The 23,937-nt window shown below is 48.1% G+C and overlaps 1 protein-coding gene across 1 annotated transcript in view; it reads right to left on the minus strand.

The window, feature by feature from the left end:
• LOC147114107 (organic cation/carnitine transporter 2-like) overlaps window positions 1-23,937 on the minus strand; it is a 317,180-nt gene that overhangs the window by 222,693 nt on the left and 70,550 nt on the right. The window contains exon 3 of the mRNA XM_085995727.1: window positions 10,348-10,502. Coding sequence (XP_085851853.1) covers window positions 10,348-10,502 — 155 coding nt within the window. The remainder of the gene's footprint in view (window positions 1-10,347; window positions 10,503-23,937) is intronic.

The following is a 23,937-nucleotide window of genomic DNA, read 5'->3' on the forward strand; positions in this document are numbered from 1 at the left end:
GACGGTGAAAATGCGCCGTCTGTGGTTGCACACCAACTGCATCTCCAGAGAGTGGTAGCTTTTGCAGTTGCAGAACACCTCTGCATTGTGATGAGGTGCCCGCAATGCACGTGGGTGTAGTCAATGGTGCCCTGAACCATGGGGAAGGCCGCTATCCTTGCAAAGCCACATGAGCATTCATGCTGTTTGTCTCTGGTCATGGGGAATTAGGTGTACATCCTTCTCCTTCTGTACAGAGCATCTGTGACCTCCTAGATGCAGCAATAGATGGCGAACTGTGAAATGTTTGCAATATCCCCTGTTGAAGCTTGGAAGGAGCCGCTGGCATAGAAATTGAGAAATTGTGACCTTCACTGCCACTGAGAGAGACGTCCTGGTCCTGAGCTGAGGCTGAAGCACTGGCGGCAGGAGGTGGCAGAGCTCTGTGACCACCTCCTTGCTGAAGCGGAGCCTTCTAAGGCACTGCTCCTCTGACAGATGAAGGTCGGAGAACTATTCCCGGAAAACCCTGGGAGGGTAAGGTCTCCTGTTGAGAGCCTTTTGGCCCTCCTCCCTTTGGCCACATTTCCAATCTTTCTCTCTGCCTCCGCTGCCTCTGACGGTGAAGCTGGAGGCCAGTACAGTCCCCATTAATGTAGGAAGTCACACAACACGTGACGAAGGAGCAGCGCTCTGAAAGCTTGTGATTTCAAATAAAGCTGTTGGACTATAACCTGGTGTTGTGTGACTTCCTACATTTGTCCACCCCAGTCCAACACCGGCATCTCCACATCATAGTCCCCATTAAGTGTTTGAAATGTTGCACTATCAAAAGACAAATGAACCTAATAAAATTTTGTCAGGAGCAAAAACTGCTTCAAGCAAGAAAACCTCAAATGGGTCAAAACGTCTGTCTGTTTCTGTCAAAGTGACAAGGCAGCATTGTTTGCCAACAAAAAAAAAACAGGAAGTGCACACCTTTAAATAGAGCTCCTGCAGCTCCCAGCCGACTGCAAACCGCCTCCTCTACCTGTCGTTTCTAATGGCAGGCACTGAGGCAGGGGGCAAAAATTAATTTCCATTCCAGGGCGCTACCAGGGCGATGCGCGGCTGGATGACGTCACAATCTCCAGGTAGTGTTTAGCGCCACCGCAAACCGCCAGGTGAATTTCTCCGGCGGCGGTAAGTCATTAGCGCCCCGTTAGTGCCCCCCAGAAGCACTAACCAACCGAATTTCTCCCCCCCAATGTCCAAAATCTCAGACTATAACTGAGTCAGCAATGATTTTCTCACAGTAAAAGAATGCCAGGAATGTGCTGGTCAGCTGGACAGATGTTATTTATTTTAGAGGGTTTCATTGTGTTGGTGGTGGTGGGAGTGTGGAATCCTTAGCTGCTGATTGTTAAATTGCAGTGGGTTGTGTTTAATTTTTAATCATGGAATTTAGTCCAGGGACAATGAAAACAACCATCAGTCCCAAAGAGTAATGTGATATTTACAGTGATTAATTATTCACACTACTTGGAGTCAAAGCAAGAGATTCATTCTTCACTCCCATCTGGTAGAATATGGCACATGCATGACACCTCTACATGAAACTAGTGAAAGGAGCACTAGTTCCGTGTACAGGAGGCATGCATGAGCCATATAGTACCAGACTGGAGTGAAGAATGAATCTCTTCCTTTGTGCAGATGCAAAGCTCGCAGCGCAGTGATTCCTCGGCTTGAGTACCAAGGATGAAAAATTTACTCAAATAAGAAGAATGCCATGAGGATCAAAGGGGGAGAAATTTGTCTCCTTTGGCCCTCCTGTGGGGGGCGCTAATGGAGCACAAAGGCCTTTTTGCCGGGGCGCAGCACTGACCTCACTTCCCGCTAAATTCGGCGGGAGGTTAGTGGTGACACTATAGGGTTGTACCCCGATCTCCTGCGCCTGGAGATCATGACGTCATCTCCGGGCGCATCACCCCAGTAGCACCCCGGTGCAAAAATTCCCCTTTGCCCCCTGCAGCAGCGATGGCAGCGACTGCTGCAGGGAACGCGAGCAAGGTGGCTGGCCGCCAGCGGGGTGCCATTTAAAAGTGAGGCCGCCTTGAAAAAAAGTCAGATTTTTAAAAAACATTTGTTTTATTCCTCCGGACGCAGGGTCCATGCTAATTGCGCAGCACCCCCGCTCCCCGTTGGTTCAGGTATGTTAAAAAAAACTGCAGAGTTTGCAGCGTGGGGCCCTTCCCTTTAATTCAGGGAAGATCCCGCAATGCGGCAGTGCTACGCGGCCCAGTATATGGCGCTGCTGAGCCGTGCGCCCCGGGTCATGAACTTCCCCCACTCTTACACTCCAAGAAAGAAGTGGACCGCTTGATTTAGCGTTCCACTTCCCTCTTGGAGCAAAAAATGGGAATTTCAGAGAGGCTGGAAGAGGTTAACGCCTGGCGCTAACTTTTCCAGCTTTCCTGATTTAGCGCCCCAAATGGGGCTCGAGGGGAATTTTTACATAATAACATAAGAAATAGGAGCAGGAATAGGCCACTTGGCCCCTCGAGTCTGCTCCGCCATTCAATATGATCTTGGGCTCAAAGCCACTTCCCTGCCCGCTCCCCATAACCCTTGACTCCCTTATCGTTCAAAAATCTGTCTATCTCCACCTTAAATATATTCAATGACCCAGCCCATTGTCTTATTAGAATCTAGAGAGTGCAAGATCTGACAGAGATAGCTAACATGTTGATAGGATGAGATGAAGTAAATAGCGTGGGAGGAGGCTTGTGTGGAGCATAAACACTGGCCTGTTTCTAGTGCTGTAAATTCTATTTAATTCTATGTAACATAAATTTGATGTCAGTCAAAAACCTAGAATTTCCTCTTTGATGGGAATGCTGCCAGAACTGGAGTTACCTGGAATGCTTCTAGTGTCCATCAGTGATATGGCATTAATTGTGCAAAATATGATACGATAACTTGACTATGTCCACAAATATTTGGGCGGAAATATTCAAAGGCCACCAAGACTTCCAGCAGAAAATCCCAGATGTGGCAGCGACTGGTGGGGAGCCGAAGAAACAATTTACTGTCCACCTGCCTGAAGTCAAGCAGCACCAGAGATTAAATAAATTAGACCTTAGAGCTAAAGAGAAACAGCGAGCCAGCAAGAAGAGTTAGGAATTGAATCATCATGTTGGAAGAGACAATGCTTTGAGGGACAGCTTCAGGGCGTTACCAGAAGGAACACCGCTGTTCGCACTTCTATCTTATAAAAGAAAAAGAAAGACTTGCATTCATATACAGGTACACTATCCCTTATCCGAAAGCCTTGGGTCCAGCTGAGTTTCGGTTTTCGGAATTTTTCGGATTTCAGAAGGTATTATTATAAGACTGGGAAATTTGTATTTAATATAAATTTTAAAAGTTCAGGCTACCTCTTGCAACTGTTCCATGTCTCATTCCCCTTCCTGCTTCTCTGGAAAGCCGGATATCGGCTGACTCCTACTAAGCTGGCCCGCAAATCAGGTCAGGGGTCGGGTGGGGGGGGGGAAAAGAATATCGGACGGGCCGCGGTTCAGGTCGGGGGGGGTTGGGGGGGAGAAAAGAATATCGGACGGGCCACGGTTTGGGCCGGGGGGTGGGGTGGAGAAAAGAATATCGGATGGGTCGGGGGTCGGGTGGGGGGGGAGAAAAGAATATCGGACGGGTCGGGTCGGGTGTCGGGGGGGAGAAAAGAATATCGGACGGGCCGCGGTTCGGGTCGGGTCGGGGGGAGAAAAGAATATCGGACGGGCCGCTGCAGCTATCAGACAGGCCGCTGTATTGTTGGGTTCACTCTCCCGGTACCTCCTTCACACTGCCCGGCTCGGCCTGCAATCTCCTACCCAGGAGGGAACTCTGTGACCCTCTGCCCTGCTCAGCGTAAGTCGTGCGCCACTCTGGTCATGTCGTGCGCACGACTTACGCTGAACGAAAAAACTTTCAGTTTTTAGAGGTTTTCGGTTTTCTGAAGTTCGGATAAAGGATATTCTACCTGTACTGCCTTTCATGACCTCAGGATGTCTCAAAGTGCTTTACAGTCAATGAAGTACTTTTGAAGTGTAGTCACTGTTGTGATGTTATCTCTACAAGATCTAATTGTGCACTTACAGAGCTACAAGCAGACATAAAGTTTGCTCAGGATGCCTTATACTGAATCTAGTTTACCCATAGAATATTTTTAAGCAAAAAAGTTTGCCAACTGCTACTTTTACTTGAAAGCCAGCAACATCACAAAGATCACAAAGTTCCTTCTATTGAAGCCGACAATGCACCATATCACAGCATCCAACTACCTCTTGAATAGTTCCAGAGGTTTTGTCTTCACTACCTTGCCCAGAAAATACATTTTAGGTATTAATCATTTATTGTGTGAAGAATTGCTTCCTCACAACAGTCCTGACCTTGCCGTTAACCAATTTTTACCTATGGTCCTTTGTTCAGCAACTGTGATTTAAATAGTGCTCCGGACTAATCTTTTCCATTCCACATAGTGTCACAATCAGTTCGGCTCAGGAAGTCTTTAATGGTTGAGTCAGGGCTATAACAACATACTATCAACTAAACTTTCGATTTACAAGTCTTATTTTTTCATGAACTTGGGTCAGAAAATCTGACAAAGCCAGTTGCAACTAAATATGATTTTCGAGTTAAAAATAAAACAGATTGTTCACAATCAGAAAACTTTGGACTTAATCAAGTTTAATTAGCACAGAAATTGTGAATGAAACAAATAAAATAATTTGCATAGAATTACATAGAATTTCTTCTTCTTAGGCAGTCCCTCGGAACCGAGGATGACTTGCTTCCACACTAAAAATGAGTTCTCAGGTGACTCATGAGTCCAATGTGGGACCTACAGTCTCTGTCACAGGTGGGGCAGACGATGGTTGAAGGGGCGGGTGGGTGGGATGCTTGGGTTGACATGCGCTCCTTCCACTGTTTGCACTTGGCTTCCGCTTGCTCCCGGCAAAGAGACTCGAGGTGTTCGGCGCCTTTCCGGGTGCTTCTCCTCCACTTTGTGCATTCTTGGGCCAGGGATTCCCAGGTGTCGGTGGGGATGTTGCACTTTTTCAAGGAGAATTTGAGGGTGTCCTTGAAGCGTTTCCTCTGCCCACCTCGGGCTCTCTTGCCATGTCGGAGCTCCGAATAGAGTACTTGTTTTGGGAGCCTCGTATCGGGCATGTGGGCGATGTGGCCCGTCCATCAGAGCTGATCGAGCGTGGTCAAAGCTTCGATGCTGGGGATGTTGGCCTGAGCGAAAACACTGACGTTGGTGCGCCTATCCTGCCAATGGATTTGCAGGATCTTGCGGAGGCAGCGTTGGTGATACCTCTCCAATGCTTTGAGGTGCCTATGTGTACATGGTCCATGTCTCTGAAGCATACAAGAGGGCGGGTATCACTACTGCTCTGTAGACCATGAGCTTGGTGCTGGGTTTGAGGTCCTGATCTTCAAACACTCTCTTCCTCAGGCGACTGAAGGCTGCACTGGCACACTGAAGGCGGTGTTGGACTTCGTCATCGACGTCTGCCCTTGTTGACAGTAGGCTACCGAGGTATGGAAAGTGGTCCAAGTTGTCCAAGGCCTCGTCATGGATTTTGATAATCGGGGAGTAGTATTGTGTGGCGGGGGCAGTTTGGTAGAGGACCTTTATCATGCGGATGTTTAGTGTAAGGCCCATGCTCTCATACGCTTCAGTGAAGGTGTTGACGAAGGTTTGGAGTTCGGCCTCAGAGTGAGCGCAGACGCAAGCGTAGAACTTACAGCACAGTAACAGGCCATCTGGTCCAACTGGTCTATGATGGTGTTTATGCTCCAAACAAGCCTCCTTCCACCTTACTTCATCTAACCCCATCAACATCAACATATACTTCTATTCCTTTCTCTCTTATGCTCTTATCTAGCTTCCCCTTAAATGTATCTAAACTATACATGTGGTAGCAAGTTACAAATTTTAACCACGCTTTGGGTTAAGAGTTTCACCTGAATTCCTTATTGGATTTATTAGTGACCATCATATATTTCCCTTCACCTTCCTCTGACCCCATCCCTCCTTCCCATCTCACCCTTTGCCATGTTTTCACTATCACATCTGATCTTCCCCTCGCTGACTCTGAACGACCAGTCCTCAGCAAAGGCCTCAGCTTCATCCCCTTACGCCCCCACCTCAATAAATTTTGAGCTCGTTTCGACGCTGAGCTCTTCTTCTGTCACCTTCGCCTCCGTGCCCACTTCTTTAGCCAGGAGTCCTCCCCCCGCAACCCCCACCCCATCCCCCTCCACACACCAGACCCTTTCTCCCATCTTCAGAATTTTCACTCTGGCCTCTTACCCTTTCTAGATCTTTTCATTGGAAACTGCCAGCGTGACATCAGCTGTCTTAATTTTTCTACTCCGCTCACTCACTCTAACCTACCTCCCTCTGAAATTGCAGTTCTCTCAGGTCCAACCCTAACATTCTCATTAAACCTGCTGACAAGGGTGGTGCTGTTGTTGTTTGGCGAACTGACCTCTACCTTGCGGAGGCTGAATGCCAACTCTCTGACACCTCCACCCACCTCCCCCTGGACCATGGCACCACCACTGAACATCAAGCCATCATTTCCCTGACTGATACTGACTGACCTCATCTCCTCTGGAGATCTTACCTCCATGGCCTCCAACCTCATAGTCCTGCAACCCCGCATAGCCCTCTTCTACCTCCTTCCCAAGATCCACAAACAGGACTGCCCTGGTAGACCCATCATTTCAGCCTGCTCTTGCCCCACAAAAGTGATTTCTTCATATCTCAACTCTTTTTCTCCCCTTGTCCATTCTCTTCCCACCTACGTCTGCAACTCTTCTGATGCCTTCCGCCACTTGAACAGTTGCCAGTTCCCTGGCCTTAATCGTCTCCTTTACACAGTAGACATCCAATCCATCTACACCTCCATCCCCCAACAGGATGGCTTGAGGGCCCTCCACTTCTTCCTTGAACGGAGGCCCAACCAGTCCCTGTCCATCACCACTCTCCTCTGCCTGGTTGAAATTGTTCTCACATTGAATAACTTCTCCTTTGACTCCACTCACTTCCTCCAAATAAAAGGTGTTGCTATGGGAATCCATATGGATCCTAGCTACGCCTGTCTTTTCGTAGGATATGTGGAACATTCTTTGTTCCAGTCCTACTCGGGTCCCATGCTCACCTCTTTTTCTGATACATAATGATTGTATCGGTGCTATTTCTTGCTCTAGCCCTGAACTAGAAAATTTCATTCACTTTGCTTCCAATTTCCACCCTTCCCTCGCCTTCACATGCTCCATCTCCGCCTCTTCCCTTCTCTTCCTTGACTTCTCAGTCTCCATTTCTGGGGAAAGGCTATCAACCAACATCCACGACAAGCCCACTGACTCCCACAACTACCTTGACTACACTTTTCCCACTCCGCTTCCTTTAAAGAATCAATTTCATTCTCCCAGTTTCTCAGTCTCCATTGCATCTGTTTTGACAATGCAAACTTCCACACCAATGTCTTCCTTTTTCCTCAACCGAGGTTTCCCCTCCACCATGGTTGATGAGACCCTCGACCATGTCCGTTCCATTTCCCATACGTCTGCTCTCACCCCTTCCCCTCCATCCCAGAATCACAATAGGGTTCCCCTTGTCCTCAACTTCCACCCCACCAGCCTCCACATTCAACGGATCATCCTCCGCCATTTCCACCACCTCCAGCGTAATCCCACCACCAAACACATCTTCCCCTCCCCTCCCCTTTCAGCATTCCGAAGGGACCATTCCCTCTGCAACACCCTTGTTCACTCCTCAATCACCCCCAACACCCCCTCCCCATCCACGACACCTTCCCATGCAAGCGCAGGAGATACAATACCTGCCCTTTTATCTCCTCCCTTCCCACTGTCCAGAGCCCCAAACACTCCATCCAGGTGAAACAGTGATTTACTTGCACTTCTTTCAATTTAGTATTCTGTATTTGCTGCTCATGATGTGGTCTCCTCTACATTGGGGAGACCAAAGCCAGATTGGGTGACCACTTTGCGGAACACCTCCGTTCAGTCTGGAAGCCAATGTTCCCCTAAGGAGCACAGGCGCACGACTGAGCATCAATCGGGAGAACCCGCAAAGGCCGCTCACAAGCTGCTGCCGCTGGAAGATACTGCGCATGCGTAGCCTGGCAGCAGATTTAAAGGAACTGTGCACGAAAATTGAACACTGCTGCAACCGTGACCCCGAGCTTCCAGTTGCCTGTCATTTTAATTCTCCATCCCACTCCCACTCTGACCTCTCTGTCCTCAGCCTCCTATACTGTTCCAATGAAACCCAATGTACGCATCTTTAGATTAGGCACTTTACAGCCTTCCGGACTCAATACTGAGTTCAACAATTTCAGATCATAACCACTGACCCCATTTTTCCAGACAGCAGCTGTTGGTGCTGATTCTGCTATTCCCATTTACACCTCCTCTAGAAACATCTTTTGTTTCTTTACTTGTCCCATTATCATTTCCTTGTGCTCTGCACCATTATCCCTTTTATCATTTAATCTCTCCTGCCTTCCACCCTATCACAGACCTTCCCTTTTGTCCTTTCCTCCCTCCCCACTTTACCTGCCTCTGTACTTACTTAAAACTTGTATTATCTCTATGTCCAGTTCATTCGCATCGACTTGAAACATTAACAATGCTTCTCTCTCCACAGATGCTGCCTGACCGGCTGAGTATTTCCAGGATTTTCTGTTTTTATTTTAGATTTCCAGCATATTTTGCTTTTGTGTTATATTTATGACTCCGAGCTTTGGATTCTATGTAATTCTATGCAACTCACGCTATTAATTATTCCACTCTGTATTTTCCTGGGACTTTTGCGCCACTCCGCCATTAACCTCGCTGAAACAGTTAGAGGGTTATTATCATAGCTCCACCCCATTAAAATCAACAGTGATCACAATTTTCCTGCACTAAAGACAGTTTTTACACCGCTGCCACTTAGACTGAAAACATAGAAACATAGAAGATAGGAGCAGGAGCAGGCCATTCCACCCCTCGAGCCTGCTCCGCCATTTAATGAGATCATGGCCGATCATCCAAATTCAGTACCCTGTCCCTGCTTTCTCCCCATATCCCTTGACCCCTTTAGCCTTAAGAAATATATCTAACTCCTTCTTGAATATATTTAATGAATTGGCCTCAACTGCCTGCTGTGGTAGAGAATTCCACAGATTCACCACTCTCTGGGTGAAGAAATTCCTCCTCATCTCTGTCCTAAATGGTTTACCCCTTATCTTTAGACTGTGACCCCTGGTTCTGGACTCCCCCGCCATCAGGAACAACCTTCCTGCATCTAGTCTGTCTAGTCCTGATAGAATTTTATAAGTTTCAATGAGATCCCCTTTCATTCTTCTAAACTCCAGCGAGTATAAGCCCAATCGACCCAATCTCTCCTCATACATCATTCCTGCCATCCCAGGTATCAGTCTGGTGAATCTTTGCTGCACTCCCTCCATGGCAAGAACATCCTTCCTCAGATAAGGCACACAATACTCAAGGTGTGGTCTCACCAAGGCCCTGTACAATTGCAGCAAGACATCCTTGTTCCTGTACGCGAATCCTCTCGCTACGAAGGCCAAAATACCATTTGCCTTCTTAACCGCCTGCTGCACCTGCACGCTTACCTTCAGCGACTGGTGCACAAGGACACCCAGGTCTCGTTGCACTTCCCCTGACCTGGCAGTGGCATGATTTATTTCTCCAAGATCAGTATGAAAAATGGAGAACCAAAATCAAGTTAAATTCCAAGGTGTTAATTAGCCTTTACTCAGAAGTTTGTTGCTAACATTTTGTGATAGTGATTATCCTGGCAATGTTTCATCTGCCTCAAATCAGAAAAGAGTTTTTGTTTTTCATTTATTTAGTTGTTTATTTAGGTTATTTAGCAGAGTCAATTTGCTTAATCATTCTGTCATGAGTATTTTAGCTGGACATCAGTATTTAATACAAAGGTCGATTGTTAATGAAAGTTTATTTAAGAAGCTAGACATTCATTCACTTAACACCCCCTCCCTCCGTGACTCCATATAGTGAGTGTGCTGTCACTTGAGCTTGTAGATCGGCGCTGAGTGCCTGATTCACCGCTGTGCTCACTCTGATTAATTCTAATTAGAAAACCAGCAAAATTTGGAAAAAGTTAGCAATGGCGAGATTCACATTGTACACCATCAATCATGCTGTTACATGAAAATCTGGGCCAACCTGTAATGACCAGGACTTAGTGTCATACAGAGAGTGACAGAATCATCAAAGGTCTCGAGGAAAGGGCTAATAAAACTACAGGATGGTATGGGCACTTACCAAGAACAAAGGCAGCCACATAGTTTGAGATCTGTCCAATGCCTATAAGGAAATTAACCAGGCAGAATATTTCCCAGCTCGGTGAGAACACTTGAAGCACGTTGAATCCAGTCTGTACAGCCATGGTCCCAAACAGAACTGCCTTCCTCCCGAACCTGCGAAGCAGAATCAACCAAAGTTTCAAATATATACATTACTGCATACCTACTGAAAACATACACATAAACTCATGCATGTAGTTATACAGATGCTAAATCATGCATCTGTACATACACATGTACACTAGTTAACCTGCCAGATATATATTTGTTTTATTCGTTCAAGGGATGTGGGCATCGCTGGCAAAGCCAGCATTTGTTGCCCATCCCTCATTGCCCTTGAGAAGGTGGTGGTGAGCCACCTTCTTGAACCGCTGCAATCCGTGTGGTGAAAGTGCTCCCACAGTGCTGTTAGGGAGGGAGTTCCAGGGTTTTGACCCAGTGACTATGAAGGAACGGCGATATATTTCCAAGTCAGGATAGTGTGTGACTTGGAGGGGAAATTGGAGGTGGTGGTGTTCCCATGCGCCTGCTACCCTTGTCCTTCTAGGTGGTAGAGGTCGCAGGTTTGGGAGGTGCTGTCGAAGAAGCCTTGGCGAGTTGTGGCAGTGCATCTTGTAGATGATACACACTGCAGCCAGTGCACTGGTGGTGGAGGGAGTGAATGTTTAAAGTGGTGGATGAGGTGCCAATCAAATGGGCTGCTTTGTCCGTGATGGTGTCGAGCTACTTGAGTGTTGTTGGAGCTGCACTCATCCAGACAAGTGGAGAGTATTCCATCACACTCCTGACTTGTGCCTTGTAGATGGTGTAAAGCCTTTGGGGAGTCAGGAGGTGAGACACTCGCCGCAGAATACTCAGCCTCTGACCTGCTCTTGTTACAGTATTTATGTGGCTAGTCCAGTTAATTTTCTGGTCAATGGTGACCCCTCAAGATATTGATGTTGGGGGGTTCGGCGATGTTAATCCTGTTGAATGTCAAGAGGTGGCAGTTAGACGCTCACTTGTTGGAGATAATCATTGCCTGGCACTTGTGTGGCACGAATGTTACTTTCCACATATCAGCCCAAGCCTGAATGATGTCTAAGCCTTGCTCCATAGACTGCTTCATTATCTGAGGAGTTGCGAATGGAACTGAACATTGTGCAATCATCAGCGAACGTCCCCACTTCTGCCGTTCTGATGGAGAGAAGGTAATTGATGAAGTAGCTGAGGATCTTTGGGCCTAGGACACTGCCCTGAGGAACTCCTGCAGCGATGTCCTGGGGTGGAGATGATTGACCTCCAACCATCTTCCTTCAACATTGAAGCCGGGTCTCATGGCATCAGGTCAAGCATGGGTAAGAAGACCCCCTGCTGATTACTACCTACTGCCTTCCCTCAGCTGATGAATCAGTACTCCTCCATGTTGAACACCACTTGGAAGAAGCACTGAGGATAGCAAGGGCACAGAATGTACTCTGGGTGGAGGACTTCAATGTCCATCACCAAGAGTGGCTCGGCAGCACTGCTACTGACCGAGCTGGCCGAGTCCTGAAGGACACAGCTGCCAGGCTGGGCCTACGACAGATGGTGAGAGAGCCAACACGAGGGAAAAACCTACTTGACCTAAGCCTCACCAATCTACCTGTCACAAATGCATCTGTCCATGACAGCATTAGTAGCAGTGGCCACTGCACAGTCCTTGTGGAGACAAAGTCCCATCTTCACACTGAGGACACCCTCCATCATGTTGTGTAGCATTAGTTCAGTTCAGTTCAGCTTTATTTGCCATATGTAACCAGTACAAGTACAAGTACAATGGAATGCTTATTCCCCGTAGGGACACGTCAGCTATACATACAGCGCCCCGTTCAGAGTCAATACAATGGCTTCCCGTGGCAGTGGGAGCACAATGTCCCTCAGCCGCTCCGTCCTCCTCGTCACCGCGGCCTCCTCCTCACCGTCGCCAGCTCCACGCTCCACGGCCCGGGGCCTGCTTCTCCCTCTCACGGTTCGGCCTCTGGCCGCCATGCTCGGCTCCCCTCCTCCCAGTCGGAATTCCTTCCCGCCGAGGAGCTGCCGGCCAACGTGCTCCAGCAGGTCGACGTGGCTGCTGCTGCTGCTCACCGCGCTGCGCTGCCTCTGCCCGACTCGCCGAGCACCTCGCTCCGGTTGCGGGAGCGAGCGGCGAGAGCTGGCCGCCCGAAGCAGGGAGAGCGCTCTCAGCACCGGACCCTCTCTCCCCACACAGTGTTTAAAGGGACAGGAATCTATCCCATTTACAACCATGCTAAATGGGATAGATTCAGAACAGATCTAACAGCTCAAACCTGGGCATCCATGAGGTGCTTTGAGCCATCAGGAGCAGCAGAATTGTATTCCTTCACAATCTGTAACCTTGAAGTCAACAGGTATCAGGGGAAAAACTCTACTGTGTCTAGAGTCATACCGAACACAAAGGATTTGGTTGTGGTTGCTGGAGGTCATTCATCTCAGCTCCAGTACATCACTGCAGGAGTTCCTCAGGGCAGAACTAGGCCCAAAACCATCTTCAGCTGCTTCATCAATGACCTTCCCTCCAGTGGGAATGTTCGCTGATGATTGCACAGTGTTCAGTTCCATGTGCAACTCCTCAGATAATGAAGCAGTCCATGCCAACATGCAGCAAGACCTGGCCGACATTCAGGCTTGGGCTGATAAGTGGCAAGTAACATTCGCACCACACAAGTCACAAGCAATGACTATCTCCAACAAGCGAGAGTCTAACCACCGCCCTTTGACATTCAATGGCAGTACCATCGCTGAAACCCCACCATCAACACCCTGGGGGTCACCATTGACCAGAAATTTAACTGGACCAGCCACAAAAATACTGTGGCAACAAGAGCGGTTCAGAAACTGCATATTCTGTGGCGAGTGACTCACCTCCTGACTCCCTAAAGCATTTCCACCATCCACCACCTTAAACATTCACTCTCTCCACCACTGGCGCACCGTGGCTGCAGTGTGTACCATCTACAAGATGCACAGCCACAACTCGCCAAGGCTTCTTCGACAGCACCTCCCAAACACGCGAACTCTTCCACCTAGAAGGACAAGGGCAGCAGGCGCATGGGAACACCATCACCTCCAAGTTCCCCTCCAAGTCACACACCATCCTGACTTGGAAATATATCACAGCTCCTTCACCATCGCTGGGTCAAATTCCTGGAACTCCGTCCCTAACAGCATTGTGGGAGTACTTTCACCACCCGGACTGCAGCAGCTCAAGAGGCGGCTCACCACCACCTTCTCAAGGGCAATTAGGGATGGGCAATAAATGCTGGCCTTGCCAGCGACGCCCACATCCCAGGAGCGAATAAAACATTTTTTTTTAAAGAACAGAGAAGGTAATGGGAGACCAAATAGAGGTATTAACATAAGAACATAAGAACATAAGAAATAGGAGCAGGAGTAGGCCATTCGGCCCTTCGAGCCTGCTCCACCATTCAATGAGATCATGGCTGATCTTCTGCCTCAACTCCATTCACCGGCCCTATCGCCATATCCCTTGATGCCCTTACTAGTCAGAAATCTATCGACTTCTGTTTTGAATATACCCAATGACTGAACCTCCACAGCCCTCTGGGGTAGAGAATTACAAAGATTCACCACCCTCTGTGTGAAGAAACAAAATTATGAAGGGTTTTATAGAGCAAGTAGAGGGAAACTATTTAATCAGATTCAATAGGAACTTTCAAAAGGCGATTGGACATGTACTTGAAGAGGGCTAATTGTAGGGTTATGGGGAAAAAGCTGGAGTGTGGGACTAAATTGGACAGCTCTTTCAAAGAGCTAGCACAGGAACCACAGGCCGAATGGCTTCCTTCTGTGCTGTAAGATTCTATGGGAGAAAAATTCAGTTGCTTTGCGCCTCCCATTAGCGCCCTCTTAGGAACTAGCGCCCGGGCGCGGCGCCGCCAATGCCTCCCGCGAAATTCAGCGGGAGGTTAGCGGCGGCAGAAACTGTTAGCAACCCGCGGCGCTGCGCCGCCGGCCATGACGTCATCGCCGTGCGCAGCACCCCGCTCATGATTTTCAGTAGCGCCCCCTGACTTACTGCTGGATGCTTTGTCCGGCGGGATCAGGGGGGGCCTACCTGTAGCCTGGGCGGCGCTAGTTAATTTTTGTTGCTGGCCGCCTGCCAGCACCTGCCCCCATTGCTGTCCCCGGCCCCCGTGAAGTGCCTCGCGGGGTGCCGGCTGCTCTCCGTGAGCCCGGCACTCCTCTTACTCAATCTCTTCTCATAAGACACTCCTCTTGAGTGCCGGGCTCGTTTGCCGGCACTCCTGATCCCTGGTGGCCCAGCTGGGCGCCGGGACGTGCTGTGCCAGACCCTGCACCTTTAATAAGGGGAGGAAGGCCTGCATTACCGTGGCACGTCGCAATGCGATATTGGCTCGCAGCGCCCCAAGAGCACCCCTCCTCCCTCTTGGGGCGCTACCTGGGAAAATTTGCTGTCCACCTGCCTGAAATCAAGCAGCACCAGAGATGAAATAAATTTGACCTTAGAGCTAAAGAGAAACAGCGAGCCAGCAAGAAGAGTTAGGAACTGAATCATCATGTTGGAAGAGACAGTGCTTTGAGGGACAGCTTCAGGATGTAAGCAGAAGGAACACCTGCAGGAAGGGGAGGAAGACCGCTGTTAGCACTTCTATCTTAGAAAAGAAAAAGAAAGACTTGCATTGATATACTGCCTTTCATGAGCTCAGGATGTCCCAAAGCGCTTTACAGTCAATTAAGTACTTTTGAAGTGTAATCACTGTTGTGATGTTATCTCTACAAGATCTAATTGTGCACTTACAGAGTTACAAGCAGACATAAAGTTGGCTCAGGATACTGAGTCTTGTTTACCCATAGAATATTTTTAAGCAAAAAAGTTTGCCAACTGCCACTTTTACTTGAAAGCCAGCTACTTCGTCAGAACAGGCGAAGGGTCATCGACCTGAAACATTAACTCTGTTTCTCTCTCCACAGATGCTGCCTGACCTGCTGAGTATTTCCAGCATTTTCTGTTTTTATTTCAGATCTCCAGCATAAGAACATAAGAACATAAGAAATAGGAGCAGGAGTAGGCCATTCGGCCCTTCGAGCCTGCTCCGCCATTCAATGAGATCATGGCTGATCTTCTGCCTCAACTCCATTCACCGGCCCTATCACCATATCCCTTGATGCCCTTACTAGTCAGAAATCTATCGACTTCTGTTTTGAATATACCCAATGACTGAGCCTCCCCAGCCCTCTGGGGTAGAGAATTACAAAGATTCACCACCCTCTGTGTGAAGAAATTTCTTCTCACCTCAGTCCTGAATGGCCTACCCTTTATCTTGAAGCTGCAGCCCCTGGTTCTAGACTCCCCAGCCAAGGGAAACATTCTCCCAGCATCCACCCTATCAAGCCCTGTAATAATTTTGTATGCTTCAATGAGATCCCCTCTCATTCTTCTGAATTCAAGAGAATACAGGCCTAGTTTACTCAATCTCTTCTCATAAGACAGTCCCGCCATCCCAGGAATCAATCTTGTGAACCTTCGTTGCATTCCCTCTATGGCAAGTATATCCTTCCTTCAGTAAGGAGACCAAAATTGTACAGAGTACTCCAGGTGTGGTCTCACCAAGGCCCTAATATAATTGGAGTAAGACTTCTTTACTCCTGTACTCAAATCCTCTTGTAATGAAGGCCAGCATACCAGTTGCCTTCCCAATGGCTTGCTGCACCTGCACCTGCACATTCACTTTCAGTGACTCATGTACGAGGACACCCAGGTCTCTTTGAGCATCCGTATTCCCCAATCTTTCACCATTTAGGAAATACTCTGCCTTTCTGTTTTTTCTACCAAAGTGGATAACTTCACATTTATCCACATTATGTTCCATCTGCCATGGTCTCGCCCACTCACTGAGCCTGTCGAGATCCCCTTGAACTGTCTTCTCATCCTCTTCGCAACTGACACTGCCACCTAGCTTTGTATCATCAGCAAATTTGGAAATGTTACATTTAGTCCCCTCATCCAAATCATTGATATAGATTGTGAATAGCTGGGTCCCAAGAACCGATCCTTGCGGTACCCCACCAGTCACAGCCTGCCATCCTGAAAAAGACCCGTTTATCCCTACTCTTTGTTTTCTGTCTGTTAACCAATTCTCAATCCATGCTAGTATATTACCCCCAAGTACAGAAAGGTACAAATGATGACGGACAGTAGCTCCGAAGACCAGAAGAGCGAGAGCGACTCCGGAAACAAGAGACTAAGCTGTCTCAAATTACATAATGTAATTGCCAAAGAAGATTACCAGACCATTTGGGTTACCCTCACGATAGCGGGGTCCCCAGTTAAAATGGAGCTAGATACAGGATCAGCTCTGACCGTCATAAGTCGACGGGATTACGAGCGGCTATTTCCGCATTTACCTTTGAAAGACACATCCATTATCTTGAAGACATATACGGGGCAGAAAGCATACCCCAGAGGGAAAATAAGGGTGCCTGTTGTATACAACGGCAAGGAAATACAGAAGTTGTATTTATACGTTCTGCAAGATGGTGGTCCACCGCTGTTGGGATGTGAATGGATCAGGAAGATACGTTTAGACTGGCACTCCATTCAGGCACTGACGGTGACCAGTAAGAAAAAAAATGATGATGATGTCATACCTGAACGATTACAAGACATCTTGGCCAATGCCAAAGAAGTGTTTCAACAGGAACTAGGAGCCTTGAAAGGCATCACCGCCTCAATAAAAGTGGAAGATGCGGCAATTCCCAAGTTTCATAAGGCAAGACCGGTGCCATACGCAATTCGTCCAGCAGTCGAGGCAGAGCTGGAGAATTTGGAAAAGGCAGGCGTGTTATCCAAGATAGATTGGAGCGAGTGGGCAACACCCATCGTCCCGGTCATGAAGAAAACGTTGAGTAATGATAAATCTGAAGAACAGAGAAAAATTCGCATCTGTGGGGACTTCAAGGTGACTGTAAACCCGGTCCTTCACACGGTACAGTATCCTCTTCCGAGGATAGAAGATATTTTCGCCTCACTATCCGGAGGGAAACGTTTCACCAAAATTGACTTGGCACAGGCATATCTACAGATGGAGGTTGAGGAGGCCTCTAAAAAGTATCTCACGATAAACACACACAAAGGCCTGTACCAGTACAATCGACTGGTTTTCGGAGTAGCATCAGCTCCAGCTATCTGGCAAAGAGCTATGGAGCAAGTCCTGCAAGGGATTCCGGGGACTCAATGCTACCTAGACGACATCCTTGTAACAGGAGAAAATGACAACGAGCACCTTGCCAATTTGGAGCAGGTGCTCACTAGGCTGAGAGAACGGGGCCTACGAGCAAATCGCCCCAAGTGCGAATTTTTCCAGAAACAAATATCATATTGTGGCCATATAATTAACGAAGAAGGGTTGCATAAGTCACCTGAAAAAATTGAAGCGGTCATAAAAGCCCCAGCACCTGAAAATGTCTCACAATTAAGGTCGTTCCTGGGATTGATAAATTACTATCATAAATTTTTACCGAACTTATCAACTATTCTGCACCCTCTTAACGCACTGCTACAAACGGGAGTAATTTGTAAATGGAGCGAAGACTGTAAACGTGCCTTCCATAAATGCAAAGGCTTGATCACGTCCAAGGAAGTGTTGGCTCATTACAACCCATCACTGCCAATCAGACTGGCGTGCGATGCATCCCCTTACAGCGTAGGAGCGGTATTATCGCATAGATTCCCTGATGGCTCGGAGCGGCCGATAGCTTTTGCGTCACGCTCATTGAACTCAGCTGAGCGTAACTATGCCCAGATTGACAGGGAAGCACTCAGCCTGGTATGGGGAGTGAAAAAATTCAACCATTACCTACACGGACAAAAATTTACCTTGTTGACTGACCATCAACCCCTCGTCTCCATATTCAACCCTAAAAAGGGCGTTCCCATTATGACAGCGCAAAGGCTACAGAGGTGGTCCCTTTTCCTAGGGGCACACCAATATGACATAGAATACAAAGGATCAAAACAGCATGGGAATGCTGACGGTTTATCACGCCTACCGTTGCCAACGGTAGAAGAGGCACCTACAGTGGACCCAGTGGAGATGTTCCACTCAACCATAGTGGAATGTCTACCAATAACAAATTCTACCATTGAAAAGGAAACGAGAAATGACCCGACTCTCTCACGAGTCTACAATTTAACGGTGAAGGGATGGCCAGCACATGGCGAACCAGTGTTGCCAGCATTCTCGCAAAGAAGAGAACAGCTGTCAGTGTGCCGAGGAACCTTGATGTGTGGATCCAGAGTGGTGATTCCACCCAAACTCCAGGATAAAGTGCTAAAGGAGCTTCACGAGGGGCATCTGGGTGGAGTGAAAATGAAGAACCTAGCCAGAGCGTTTGTGTGGTGGCCAGGTATCGATGGAGACATCGAAGAAATGACCAAGAGCTGTCTAGGAAGCCAGAAGTTCCAAAACGCCCCACCACAAGCCCCTCTACATCCATGGGAGTGGCCCTCATCTCCATGGCAAAGGGTATACATCGACTTTGCTGGTCCATTTATGGACTCAATGGCCTAGAAATTCAGTTAAGGCCCGCCAGCAGGCTAACGCCCAAAAGTTAGCGCTGCGCGCGGAGCCAGGTGCGCCCGTCAGATATTCGGCTTTTGCGCCCCAAGTCGGAACCGGGCGCTATTCCAGGGTGTGCCCGCCCCCGCTTGGGGCGCTGAAACTGAATTTCTGTGCTGTAGGCCCCGCTGCGCCACCCGCTGCGGAGCGGCAGGCTGCGGTACTGCAGGCCTCCTCCTTCTCTTAAGGGGGAGGTGCCTGCAACAGCGAGATCGCCACTGGATTGTGCCGGCAAATGAGCCCGGCACCACGGAGAAGTGCCAGGCTCGCGGAAAGCAGCCGGCAATGCCGCGGGGGGGGGGTGGAGGAGGCCGGGGAAGGAGGTGCGGGCAGGCGGCCGCCGAAAAAGCGGCCGGCCGCACCTCCACCTTAAAGCGCCCCAGTAGCGCAGCAGTACGGCCCCGTTTTTCAATCACTGTTTGCAGCCGCTGCAGAAGAGGCGGCCGCAACTAAATATGGGGTTTGGGCCGGAAGCGGGGCGGAACCGGGGCACTGCGCACACCGATGACGTCATCGGTGTCGGCGCAGCGCTACCGGCTACCGCCGCCATTACCGCAGCGCTGAATATCAGCGCACCCTCTTACACTGGCACAGAAACCCTATTTGGGCAGTAACTGGGTGCAAAGCCCACTGAATTTCTAGCCCATAGTTCTTAATCGTGGTTGATGCACACTCCAAGTGGCCGGAGGTAATAAAGATGTCCTCCACCACCACGGAAAAAACCATCACAGTATTAAGGACCATATTTGTCAGGAATGGGCTGCCTGAACAGATCTGTTCTGATAATGGACCGCAATTTGTGTCCGAAGAATTCAGGAAGTTCTTAAAAAACAATGGGGTTAAGCACTACACATCCGCCCCATACCATCCCGCCACCAATGGATTAGCTGAAAGGTTTGTCCAGACCTTCAAGAATGCCATAAAGGCTATGGGTAATGAAGACATAAATCTACAACATAAGTTAGATAGCATCTTGTTTGCATACAGGAATGCAACACATGTGGTTACAAACCAAACTCCCGCCATGATGTTTTTCAATAGAAGACTAAGATGCCGGCTGGATTTGATCAAGCCAAACATCAGAAGGGACGTGGAGAACCGGCAATTTCAAGGCATGAATGAAAGGCCAACTAGAACCTTCCAGATAGGTCAACAAGTTTTGGCCCGGGACTACCGTACCGAGAAATGGCAGCCTGGAACTATTTGCACACGACTAGGACCGCTGATGTATACCGTGGACATTGGAGAAAGCATAATAAGGCGCCATGCTGACCAGATCATAGAGTCATCTGAAAAGGGACAACCTACACCACAACTCTATACGCCTAATGATGAAGCAGAGATACCCATAGTATCTACCACCGATCCGGTGATACTGGAACCAGATGAACCCGACACTGGCATTCAAGCCAAATCGACCTTGCCAAAAGAACCTACTACACCACCGAAAACTACTACACCACCGAGGCATTATCCGGACCGAGTCAGGAAGCCTCCAGAGAGACTGACTTATAATTGATTAACTGCAGCAAATGTGTAGATTATTGTTCTTGTAAACATGTTAATTAATGATTACTTAAAATGTTATGTACTGGTTGTCTAAAAGGAGAGGAATTGTGGTGTATGTAACTTTAAGAGCCCCTGTGTACTGTAATGCCGGTAGTGGCCACTCAGGCTATATAAGCCTGTATAGTGTCTTGTATCTGTTAGTTCACCTCCAGTCTTTGTTCAGTAAATACCTGTTAAACCAACTCCTGCATTCCGTGTCTCCATTAACACATGGATACAACATTTGTCAAACAGGATTTCCCTTTCATAAAATCCAGATACACCACATCTACCAGTTCCCCTTTGTCTACTCCACTAGTTACATCCTCAAAGAACTCCAATAGGTTTGTCAAACACAATTTCCCTTTCATAAATCAATGTTGACTCTGCCCAATCTTACTATTAGTTTCAAAGTGCCGAGTTATTGCATCTTTTATAACAGATTCCAGCATTTTCCCAACTACTGAGTAAGAGGTGCAGGCAGGTAGTGCAGGGATCCCCTGTGGCCATCCCCCTATGAAACAGATATACCACTTTGAATACTGTTGGGGGGGATGACTTACCAGGGGAAGGCAGCAGCAACCAACTTCCTGGCACCATGGGTGGCTCTGCTGCACAGGCTGGGAGGAAAAAGAGTGGAAGAGCTACAGTGATAGGGGACTCAAATGTAAGGGGAATAGATAGGCATTTTTGCGGCCGCAAACGAGACTCCAGGATGGTATGTTGCCTCCCTGGTGCAAGGGTCAAGGGCGTCTTGGAGCGACTGCAGAACATTTTGGAGGGGGAGGGCGAACAGCCAGTTGTCGTGGTGCACATAGGCACCAACAATATAGGTAAAGAACGGGATGAGGTCCTAAAAGCAGAATATAGGAAGTTAGGGGGTAAATTAAAAAATAGGACCTCAAAGGTAGTAATCTCAGGATTGCTACCAGTGCCACGTGCTAGTCAGAGTAGAAATAGGAGGATATTTCAAATGAATACGTGGCTAGAGGAATGGTGCAAGGGGGAGAGATTCAAATTCCTTGGACATTGGAACCGGTTCTGGGAGAGGTGGGACCAGTACAAACGGGACAGTTTGCACCTGGGCAGGGCCAGGACCGATGTCCTAGGGGGAGTGGCTGCTAGTGCTGTTGGGGAGGGTTTAAACTAAAGTGGCAGGGGGTTGGGAACCTGAGCAGGGAGACAGAGGAAAGGGAAACAAGGAAAAAAGCAAAAGACAGGAAGGAGAAAAACAAAATTAGAAGGCAAAGAAATCAACGGTTTAAATCAAACATGGCCACAGTAAATAATAATTCTAATAGGTCTGAGAGCTTTGTGTCTTAATGCAAGGAACATTCGGAACAAGGTGGATGAATTCGCTGCGCAAATAGAGGTAAACGAATATGATTTGATTGGGATTACAGAAACATGGCTCCAGGGTGGCCAAGGCAGGGAACTCAACATCCAGGGGTATTCAATATTTAGGAAGGATAGGCAAAAAAGAAAGGGCGGTGGGGTAGCATTGCTGATTAAAGAGGGGATTAACACAATTGAAAGGAAGGATATTAAATCTGATGATGCGGAATCTGTATGGGTAGAACTGAGAAATATCAAGGGGCAGAAAATGTTAGTGGGAGTGGTATATAGACCTCCAAACAGTAATACGGAGGTTGGGGATGGCATTACAAGGGAAATTAGAGAAGCATGCAGTAAGGGCACAGCAGTCATCATGGGTGACTTTAATTTACATATAGATTGGGCTAACCAAATTAGTAAAAATACTGTGGAGGAGGAATTCCTAGAATGTTTACGGGATGGTTTTCTGGAATAATATGTCGAGGAACCAACCAGAGATCAGGCCATCTTAGACTGGGTATTATGTAATGAGAAAGGATTAATTAGCAATCTTGTTGTGCGAGGCCCCTTGGGTCAGAGCGATCATAATATGATAGAATTCTTCATTAGGATGGAGAGTGAAGTAGTTGACTCGGAGACTAGGGTCCTGAATTTAAATAAAGGAAACTACGATGGTATGAGGCGCGAATTGGGTAGGATTGATTGGGGAATGTCACTCAAAGGGTTGACGGTGGATAGGCAATGGCAAACATTCAAAGACCGCATGGATGAACTACAGAATTTGTTCATCCCAGTTTGGGATAAGAATAAAACAAAAAGGGTGACTCAACCGTAGCTAACAAGGGAAATTAGGGATAGCATAAGATCCAAGGAGAGGACATATAAATTGGCCAGAAAAAGCAGTAACCCTGAGGATTGGGAGCAGTTTAGGATTCAACAAAGGAGGACAAAGGGATTAATTAAGAAGGAGAAAATAGAATATGAAAGTAAGCTTGCAGGGAACATAAAAACTGACTGTAAGAGCTTTTACAGATATGTGAAGAGAAAAAGATTAGTGAAATCAAGTGTAGGTCCCTTGCAGTCAGAAGCAGGGGAAGTTATAATGGGGAACAAAGAAATGGCAGACCAATTAAATGCATATTTTGGTTCTCACTTCACAAAGGAGGGCACAAATAACCTCCCAGATGTTGTGTATGTACCTTTAAGGGAATAACTGGTCTTAGACTGCAGTACCGGCAGTGACCACCCCTGTATAAAAGGCCCTAGCAGGCTTCTGTAGTTTCAGTTTCAAGATGCCTCTTGTTCAGTAAAGTACCTGTTATACTGTTCTCCCGAAGTCCGTGTATTATTGAGGCGCGGACTTTACAGTGGCGACGAGTAAGTTCGAACTCACCTGCAGTGTGGCATCATCTCACGGGGATCTCGCCTGAAAGGAAGGTCCTGGAAGGTCGTAGTCTGAGCAACGGGCGTCGACCGAGGGCAACCGCACAAAGAATCCATCGGTGTTTGGAGAAATACAGGAGAGACTGTGGTTCCAGCGAATTGTGCTGGTAGCAGGTAGCGCACTGACCTTTCCGGACTGCGGCGGGCTCAAGCTCGATCGAGCGGCTCTACAAATTGGGCCGCGCAGCATCGCCGGGAAAAGAAAACAAGAGAGAGAGGGTGGAGCGCACAGGGCGCGGTCGGTGCTTGAGAACAGGACAGCGGAGAGAAACCAAATGGGGGGGGAAGGAAAGCGAGACGCGCCGAAGCTGCGGGTCACCACCATTACCCCATAGAACACTAGGAGCAGCGTGGCATTAAGGGGAAGAAGCAAAAGCGCGGGATGTGCCATTTTATCCCGTTGGGGAAGAAGCAAAAGCGCGGGAGGCGCCATTTTATTCCATTGTGGAAGAAGCTAATGCGCGGGAGGCGCCATTATAAATGGCCCAAGATGCCGAAAAGTGGCAGTATCACTGCTTTCGACAACGAGGTAGAAGACTGGACCACGTACGTAGAAAGAATCGAAGTGTACTGCAAGGCAA

Source organism: Somniosus microcephalus, chromosome 8 (genome assembly GCF_052327205.1).
Source record: "Somniosus microcephalus isolate GS21.2 chromosome 8, FLI_Smic_1.0, whole genome shotgun sequence".
In the NCBI taxonomy this organism is placed as follows: domain Eukaryota; kingdom Metazoa; phylum Chordata; class Chondrichthyes; order Squaliformes; family Somniosidae; genus Somniosus; species Somniosus microcephalus.